Here is a 10,000-nt window from a genome sequence, read left to right on the forward strand (position 1 = left end):
CTGATTCACCTGTGGTACAATAACCCGGTAGGTATGCAAGCTGATTCACCTGTGGTACAATAACCCGGTAGGTATGTAAGCTGATTCACCTGTGGTACAATAACCCGGTAGGTATGTAAGCTGATTCACCTGTGGTACAATAACCCGGTAGGTATGCAAGCTGATTTACCTGTGGTACAATAACCCGGTAGGTATGTAGGCTGATTTACCTGTGGTACCAAGAACCCGGTAGGTATGCAAGCGGATTTACCTGTGGTACAAGAACCCGGTAGGTATGTAAGCTGATTTACCTGTGGTACAATAACCCGGTAGGTATGTAGGCTGATTTACCTGTGGTACAAGAACCCGGTAGGTATGCAGGCTGATTTACATGTGGTGCAAAAACCCGGTAGGTATGCAGGATAATTTTAACTTGTGGTACAATAACCCAAAAGGTATCCAGGGTGATTAACTTATGGTACAAGAACCTGGAAGGTATGAAGGCTGATTTACCTGTGGTAGAAGAACCTGGTAGGTTTACAGGCTGATTAAGGTATACCTAGGGGTTGGGGGTTAGGGGTTAACCCGTTTATCAAATAAAGGAGAGACGGCAAGAAAGAAAAAAAACAAACAGAGCCATAGAGGACAGGTAATTCATGACAGAGAATTCCCAGAAGGTGGGAAAACTATTTACATTCAGGGACCCGTTTGCATCCCCACGGCAGCTGAGGGTGAGGGTGCGGGTGTGGGGGAGGGTGTTCACAGAAAGAGATGTAACAACCGATTTGTAAAAAAAAAAAAAAAAAAAAAAAAATTGAAAAAAAAAGAATAAATTTGAAAAAAAAAAATCCAACTCTGCGAATGTCCATAAATGATGTGAAACAGGCATACAAAGTCGAGAAGTATGTGTTTTGAAATGAATATGTAATATAACACACTTGTTCTTAAGTTGGTACCCTACGTATACATACATTGGTGAGGACTAAGCTTCGTTAGTATCATATGGAATCGATGTGTTGAATATACACATACCTATCGTTCCGCCCGTGTTCATTTGATGTTCAATGAACAATGTCCAGAGCCGTGTTTCTGGTTACACTTCACAATCTATGAATCATAAGATTCTGTACGTTGTGAGCAAAGTATAAGCTCTAAGCTTGTTGATTCTCTTTTGTCTTTGTTTGCATTGAAATCATATGTACTGTTGAACAATTAAAGGTTATCTTAACCAATTATAAAAAAAAAATATATAAAAAAGATTCTGTAAACGGAGGCGCCGTCGGTCAGGCGTTGAGACTTCTGATCCAGTGTTCACCAGGGATTCAGGGTTCGATACCCCCGTTGTGACATTGATACTGTCGTGTCCTTAGAAAAGGCAGTTTACTCGGATTTTCCTCGCCGCTCCACCACCACCCGGGTGTGAATGGGTACCTGACTTCAGCCGGGGAAGGAGAGGGTTGGGCCCCGCCTTCCTATGCCGAGCCCTAGACACAATGAATATGATATCTTTGTCCCGGTGGTTGTATAAGGCTATGGGGTCTTTAAACTTCGAACCTTTGTCTGAATTGTGTTGCACTACTCTTTTTTTGTCACAACAGATTTCTCTGTGTTAAAGTCGGGCTGCTCTCCCCAGGGAGAGCGCGTCGCTACACTAAGAGCGCCACCTACTTTTTTCTTGTATTTTTTCCTGCCTGCAGTTTAAAAAAAAAATTGTTTTCCTATCGAAGTGGATTTTTCTACAGAATTTTTGCCAGGGACAACCCTTTCGTTGCCGTGGGTTCTTTTACGTTGCGATAAGTGCTTGCTGCACACGGGACCTCGGTTTATCGTCTCATCCGAATGGCTAACGTCCAGACCACCACTCAAGGTCTAGTGGAAGGAGGAGAAAACACTGGCGACTGTGCCCAGATTCGAACCAGTGTGGTCAGATTCTCTCGCTTCCTAGGCGGACGTGTTACATCTAGGCCATCACTCTTGGTGGAATATTTTATTAACTCACTCAGTACGGCCAGTCCTCTCTTCTCCTCTACACAGACCCCTCGGATGTCCAGTGGGTGTCTGAATGACCCAACCTTTAGCTTCCGTCGTCAGAATTGTAGTATGCTTTGTCAACATTCACCTCTTCAGTATAAGAGCCTTCCGCTTGCAATATTTTGATGATGGTAATTGGGGTGAAACGCTGTTAACGTCGTCTCTTTCGCCGTTCGCATGGAGAGAGTTAAAGATAAAAAAAACGAAATTTTCCGTTGTGCAGTCGTGGTACCCTGGCAGCGCCCTGAATATCGGGCAGAGGATGAGGGCGGGGTACAATTTCTCCTTGGAAAACGAGCAGTTCAGGAGCACGGATGTCTCAGCGCTCTTCACCTCGTGCGTGAGCACCAGTGTCATAGAACTGGATAGAAATCCTGGTGGATGCTTTGTGTTGTAGTAGTAGTATTAGAACGTAGCGCGGTTATTTTTTCTCCCTCCGTGTTGTGTGAGTTCTCCTCAAGACTGTTCTGTGTGTGTGTGTGTGTGTGTGTGTGTGTGTGTGTGTGTGTGTGTGTGTGTGTGTGTGTGTGTGTGTGTGTGTGTGTGTGTGTGTGTGTGTGGTGTGTGTGTGTGTGTGTGTGTGTGTGTGTGTGTGTGTGTGTGTGTGGTGTGGTGTGTATTTGTGTGTGTGTGTGTGTTTGTGTGTGTGTGTGTGTGTGTGTGTGTGTGTGTGTGTGTGAGTGGGGAGGGAGGTGAGAGAGAGAGGTGTAAAACGTGATACTTTATATGATGTACAAATAATCATATACGCGTCCATTTAGGGCACTGTGTGTAGTTTTTATTACACTTTTGTTTTCCCCAGACATTTTGTTTCCTCAGAACGATTTGACATTTTTTTTCTGCACATTACTGAACTAAACGAAACATAAGCAGATGATGTGGTTACGTGTTGGCATGCCTTTGCAATGGAATCGTAGTTCTTCCCCTTACATAGCCTTGATATGTACTGAAGCTTGTTATCAATGGAATATTAATTTCTTGTGGTGTCCCCCCCCCCCTTCCTCCCCCCATGTAATCTTGACACTTACTGTAGCTTTGGTAATGGAATTTCTGTCGATATGTTTGCCACACAGACGCAGACTTTAATGTGGCGTGGTAATGCAATCTTTGTCGTGATGTTTCCCACACAGACTGACGGACAACAGAGGTATTGCTATCTTTGTCGTGATGTTTCCCACACAGACTGACAGACACAGAGGTATTGCTATCTTTGTCGTGATGTTTTCCACACAGACAGACAGACACAGAGGTAATGCAATCTTTGTCGTGATGTTTCCCACACAGACTGACAGACACAGAGGTATTGCTATCTTTGTCGTGATGTTTCCCACACAGACTGACAGACACAGAAATTCTGCAATCTTTGTTGTGATGTTTCCCACACAGACTGACAGACACAGAGATATTGCAATCTTTGTTGTGATGTTTCCCACACAGACTGACAGACACAGGGAAATTGCAATCTTTGTCGTGATGTTTCCCCCACACAGACTGACAGACACAGGGAAATTGCAATCTTTGTCGTGATGTTTCCCCCACACAGACTGACAGACACAGAGGTAATGCAATCTTTGTCGTGATGTTTCCCACACAAACTGACAGACGCAGAGATATTGCTGTCTTTGTCGTGATATTTCCCCACACAGACTGACAGACACAGAGGTAATGCAATCTTTGTCGTGATGTTTCCCACACAGACTGACAGACACAGAGGTATTGCAATCTTTGTCGTGATGTTTCCCCCACACAGACTGACAGACACAGAGGTATTGCAATCTTTGTCGTGATGTTTCCCCTACACAAACTGACAGACACAGAGAAATTGCAATCTTTGTCGTGATGTTTCCCCCACACAGACAGACGGACAGACACAGAGGTAATGCAATCTTTGTCGTGATGTTTCCCACACAGACTGACAGACACAGAGGTATTGCAATCTTTGTCGTGATGTTTCCCCCACACAGACAGACAGACACAGAGGTACTGCAATCTTTGTCGTGATGTTTCCCATACAGACTGGCACAGAGATATTGCAATATTTGTCGAGATGTTTCCCACACAGACAGACAGTTTCCCACACAGACTGACAGATACAGAGGTATTGCCATCTTTGTCGTGATATTCCCTACACAGATTCACAGACAATAGAAGTATTGTCATAGTGGTAATGGTATCTTTGTCTTTATCTTTCCCACACAAACTGACAGACAAAGAGGTATTGCAATCTTTGTCGTGATGTTTCCCACACAGACTGACAGACACAGAGGTATTGCTATCTTTGTCGTGATGTTTCCCCCACACAGACTGACAGACACAGAGGTATTGCAATCTTTGTCGTGATGTTTCCCCCACACAGACTGACAGACACAGAGGTATTGCTATCTTTGTCGTGATGTTTCCCCCACACAGACTGACAGACACAGAGGTATTGCTATCTTTGTCGTGATGTTTCCCCACACAGACTGACAGACACAGAGGTAATGCAATCTTTGTCGTGATGTTTCCCCCACACAGACAGACAGACACAGAGGTACTGCAATCTTTGTCGTGATGTTTCCCATACAGACTGGCACAGAGATATTGCAATATTTGTCGTGATGTTTCCCATACAGACTGACACAGAGATATTGCAATATTTGTCAAGATGTTTCCCACACAGACAGACAGTTTCCCACACAGACTGACAGATACAGAGGTATTGCCATCTTTGTCGTGATGCTTCCCACACAGACTGACAGTTTCCCACACTGACTGAGAGATACAGAGGTATTGCTATCTTTGTCGTGATATTCCCCACACGGATTGATAGACAATAGAAGTATTGCCGCGTGGTAATGCAATCTTTGTCGTGATGTTTCCCACACAGACTGACAGACACAGAGGTATTGTTGCGTGGTAATGCAATCTTCGTCGTGATGTTTCCCCCACACAGACTGACAGACACAGAGGTATTGCAATCTTTGTCGTGATGTTTCCCCCACACGGACAGACAGACACAGAGGTAATGCAATCTTTGTCGTGATGTTTCCCCCACACGGACAGACACAGAGGTAATGCAATCTTTGTCGTGATGTTTCCCCCACACGGACAGACAGACACAGAGGTAATGCAATCTTTGTCGTGATGTTTCCCACACACAGACTGACAGACACAGAGGTAATGCAATCTTTGTCGTGATGTTTCCCCCACACGGACAGACAGACACAGAGGTAATGCAATCTTTGTCGTGATGTTTCCCACACACGGACAGACAAATACTACAGACTGACTGTGCCTTGTTTGCCGGTGCAAGAAAACCCCGGGCAACAGAGCCGACGTGGTCTATATAAAGGAGGCCTGGAATCTCTGTCGAAATCTTTCCCACACAGGCTGACAGACACAGAGACATTGCAGTCTTTGTCATCGTAATATTTCCCACAGAGACTGACAGACAACAGAGGCATTGTGACGTGGTAATGCAATCTTTGTCGTGACGTTTCCTCCCACACACACTGACAGATTCTACAGACTGACTGTGCCTTGGTTGCCGGTGCAGGAAAGCCCCGGGCAACAGAGCCGGCGTCGCCTACATGAAGGGGGCCTGCACCAAGAAGGGAAGGACCTTCGTCACCCGGAACCCATCCATGTCCTGGGCCGTTGTGGCCCACGAGCTGGGACACACGTTAGTATGGATAGAAGCACCAATAGTCGTAGTCGTAGCAGTAGCAACAATAGCAGTAGCAGAATTTAGAAGCAGCAGCAGTGGTAAGTTAAGATGCAGCATCAGTTGCTAGCAGAAACAGAAGAAGTAGCAGCAGCAGCATCTGTGTGGCGTTGGTTCAGTTTCAGTTTTCAAGGAGGCGTCAGAGCGTGCGGACTGATCCACATGCGCTCCACCCCATCTCCTCAAAGAAAGGAGCAGATGCCTGATTTATGAATAAAACCCATCGCGCTGGTTAGGCCCTTTAGCGTTTACCATAGGTATGTGTAAAACATCAGCCCTAAGTGAAGTAAGACAAATAGATAAGCACACAACTAAATACACACGCATAAGATAAAAAAAAAAAAAAACAACTAAAAGACGCAGTGAGAGCAAATGATTTAAACATAAGAAAGGCAAGACCTTTAAGACTCGCGTGTAATAGCCACTTAATCCATCAAAGGAATTTCGAAAAGAAAAGAAAAGAAAAAAAAAACCAACCAACCAAACAAACAAACAAAAAACCCCTGCAAAAGCGATACTCTAGTCAAAAGACACTTATGTGACCGTGACCTTTGACCTCTAAATTTACAAAGCATTAATATTCTGGCTTAAAAAAAAAAGTCACTGTATAGTATACCATGTTGAAAGAAAACTGGATGAAAAGTTCTGGTATACTTTTACATTTTCCCATATAGGCCATGCTGTGACCTTGACCTTGTTTCTTTTCACTGGTTTTGTTTTCACCATGACCAACTACTGTATCAGTTTAGTTGAAGATTACACAGAAGACCCCCTCTCTCTCTTCACATATACATGTTTCCTATCAATGCCATATGCCAGGATGTGACCTTGATCTTTAACCCCTGATTTTGTTAATTTTAGGGGAATCATGTTGTGCCCATAACCAGTCACAAGACCAAGTTTAGTTGAAAGTGGATGTAAGATACGATCTCTATGAAGTTTTTTTCTTGTCTATATTGACCTCTCATCCCTGCCTGCTTACCATATCACTTTAACTCACTCAGTACGGCTATTCCTCTCTTCTCCTCTACACAGACCCCTCGGATGTCCAGTGGGTGTCTGAATGACCCAACCTTTAGCTTCCGTCTTAAGAATTGTGGTATTCTTTGTCAACGTTCACCCCTTCAGTGTAAGAGCCTTCCGCTTGTAATATTTTGATGATGGTAACTGGGGTGAAACGCTGTTAACGTCGTCCTCTTACGCCGTTCGTATGGAGAGAGTTAAAAGGGCTGACTTTTTAAGTCTTGTTCATACCTACCATCCCGCCAACTTTGGTTCCTATGCCGTTTGTGGAAGCCAAGAAAATGCCAACGTTCAAGTTTCACACACACACACACACACACACACACACACACACACACACACACACACACACACACACACACACACACACACACACACACACACACACACACACACACACACACACAGATGCTGGTTGGCTGGTTCCTTGATGTTGATTTATTATTATTATTATTATTATTATTATTATTATTATTATTCAATTGACTGATTTGATTGATCGGATTGATCGGCTCTTGACTGGATGGACGGGTCGGTTGACTGATTGGTCGATTGATCAATCGAGTGATCTGTTGGATTATTGGACGCGCAGGTTGGGCCTGAACCACGTGGACATAGAATGCAAGAATGCCACGCCCCCTTACGACAAAGGAGGCTTGATGAACAACCGCAACATGTTCCTGCCCTGCTACAAAGAGAGGCTGGCCAAAACCCTCACGTGATGATGATGGCGTGACCTTCCTTGTCTGTCTGTCTGTCTGTCTGTCTGTCTTCCATTCACTTTCCGTCTCTGTCCGTCTATCTTCATCTCTCTGTCTGTCTCGATCAGTCTGTCTGTCTTCCTCTCTGTCTGTCTCTCTTCCTCTCTCTTTCTGTCTCGATCAGTCTGTCTGCCTCTGTCTGTCTGTCTTTTTCTCTCTTTCTGTCTCTATCTTCCTCTCTCTTTCTGTCTGTCTTTTTCTCTCTTTCTGTCTCTATCTTCCTCTCTCTTTCTGACTGTCTTTTTCTCACTTTCTGTCTCTATCTTCCTCTCTCTTTCTGACTGTCTTTTTCTCACTTTCTGTCTCTATCTTCCTCTCTCTTTCTGTCTGTCTTTTTCTCACTTTCTGTCTCTATCTTCCTCTCTCTTTCTGTCTGTCTTTTTCTCACTTTCTGTCTCTATCTTCCTCTCTCTTTCTGTCTGTCTTTTTCTCACTTTCTGTCTCTATCTTCCTCTCTCTTTCTGTCGGTCTTTTTCTCACTTTCTGTCTCTATCTTCCTCTTTCTGTCTGTCTTTTTCTCACTTTCTGTCTCTATCTTCCTCTCTCTTTCTGTCTGTCTTTTTCTCACTTTCTGTCTCTATCTTCCTCTCTCTTTCTGTCTGTCTTTTTCTCACTTTCTGTCTCTATCTTCCTCTCTCTTTCTGACTGTCTTTTTCTCACTTTCTGTCTCTATCTTCCTCTCTCTGTCTTTTTCTCACTTTCTGTCTCTATCTTCCTCTCTCTTTCTGTCTGTCTTTTTCTCACTTTCTGTCTCTATCTTCCTCTCTCTTTCTGTCTGTCTTTTTCTCACTTTCTGTCTCTATCTTCCTCTCTCTTTCTGTCTGTCTTTTTCTCACTTTCTGTCTCTATCTTCCTCTCTCTTTCTGTCTGTCTTTTCTCACTTTCTGTCTCTATCTTCCTCTTTCTGTCTGTCTTTTTCTCACTTTCTGTCTCTATCTTCCTCTCTCTGTCTTTTTCTCACTTTCTGTCTCTATCTTCCTCTCTCTTTCTGTCTGTCTTTTTCTCACTTTCTGTCTCTATCTTCCTCTCTCTTTCTGTCTGTCTTTTTCTCACTTTCTGTCTCTATCTTCCTCTCTCTTTCTGTCTGTCTTTTTCTCACTTTCTGTCTCTATCTTCCTCTCTCTTTCTGTCTGTCTTTTTCTCACTTTCTGTCTCTATCTTCCTCTCTCTTTCTGTCTGTCTTCCTCTCCCCTTCTGTCTTCTGGGTTTTTCGTTTTGTTTTTTGTTGTTGTTGTTTTTTGTCTCAGTTTCTCTTCCTCTGTTCTCTGTCTGTCTTTCTCTATCTTTCCGTCTGCCTGTCTTCCTCTGTCTTTCTGTCTCTGTTTCGTGAGTGCGAGTTTTACCGTACAAAAAAAAAAAAAAAAGGTTCCTTTTTTCATTCAGATCTTTCTCGTAAAAGGCAGAGAGCTATTAACTATACCACAGGACCGTATTATGGAAATGTTTCACGATCAGGTATTTATCAGTTATGATTATGAGTAGTATCACTGTTATTGTTTTTTAGATTATCATTGTTGTTATCATTGTTATTATTATTGATATTATAATCAATTTGATTAATGTTATGATTAAGCAGGTTATGATGATGATAATAATGATGAAGATGGTGATGATTGTCATCATTGTTGCTGTTACTGTTGTAACATGCACATTGCGCACTGCTCCAGCATAATACACACACACACACACACACACACACACACACACACACACACACATATATATATATATATATATATATATATATATATATATATATATATATATATATATATATATATATATGCTGGAGCAGTGCGCAATGTGCGTGTTCCAATTATCGTTTGTATTGCTGTTGTTATATATTGGATTCATTCATCTTTTGTCCTGTACCGCGGTGGATATAGGACCGTGGGAAAAAGCTGTCTGTTCACGGAGAACACCAACACTACCAACATACCACCCTTTCGTTTACAAGCTACGTGGCCAAGTAAGCATGTTTTTTTTGTTTTTTTTCTTTCTTCGGAGTTCAATTTATGTATGTCCGAAGACACTGGCTTCACTCTTTACTTTTAAAAAATATACAAAAGAAAGGGTGGAGGGAGGTGTGTGTGTGTGTGTGTGTGTGTGTGTGTGTGTGTGTGTGTGTGTGTGTGTGTGTGTGTGTGTGTATGTGTGTGTGTGTGTGTTTCGACATGCTTGGTCTTTTCTTTTCTTTTTTTTTCTTTTTTTGTTTTACTAGTTTTTACACACACGCTTTCTCTGTGTCTCTGTGCAGGACACTTTGTTACGTTCTTAATATGGTTTATAGGTACAGTCTAATGAGTACGCCGCGAATCGCATTCCATTCTGTCCCCTCCCCCTCCCCCCAACCTACCCCCTTTCCCTCTGTTTCTCTCTGTTTCTCTCTGTTTCTCTCTCTCTCTCTCTCTCTCTCTCTCTCTCTCTCTCTCTCTTCGCTATAGTCTCCCTGTCTCCTGTCCTTCCTAGCACAATCTGTCACACACACCCTCCCCCGCCTTCA

The 10,000-nt window shown here is 43.1% G+C and overlaps 1 protein-coding gene across 1 annotated transcript in view; it reads left to right on the forward strand.

Moving 5' to 3' along the window:
* The window catches only part of LOC143282865 (A disintegrin and metalloproteinase with thrombospondin motifs 1-like), a 56,477-nt gene that overhangs the window by 23,620 nt on the left and 22,857 nt on the right, over positions 1 to 10,000 (forward strand). Inside the window, exons 9-12 of the mRNA XM_076588724.1 lie at positions 2,234 to 2,346; positions 5,546 to 5,671; positions 7,329 to 7,454; positions 9,384 to 9,466. Coding sequence (XP_076444839.1) covers positions 2,234 to 2,346; positions 5,546 to 5,671; positions 7,329 to 7,454; positions 9,384 to 9,466 — 448 coding nt within the window. The remainder of the gene's footprint in view (positions 1 to 2,233; positions 2,347 to 5,545; positions 5,672 to 7,328; positions 7,455 to 9,383; positions 9,467 to 10,000) is intronic.

The sequence above is a fragment of the Babylonia areolata genome, chromosome 6, assembly GCF_041734735.1.
Source record: "Babylonia areolata isolate BAREFJ2019XMU chromosome 6, ASM4173473v1, whole genome shotgun sequence".
In the NCBI taxonomy this organism is placed as follows: Eukaryota; Metazoa; Mollusca; class Gastropoda; order Neogastropoda; family Buccinidae; genus Babylonia; species Babylonia areolata.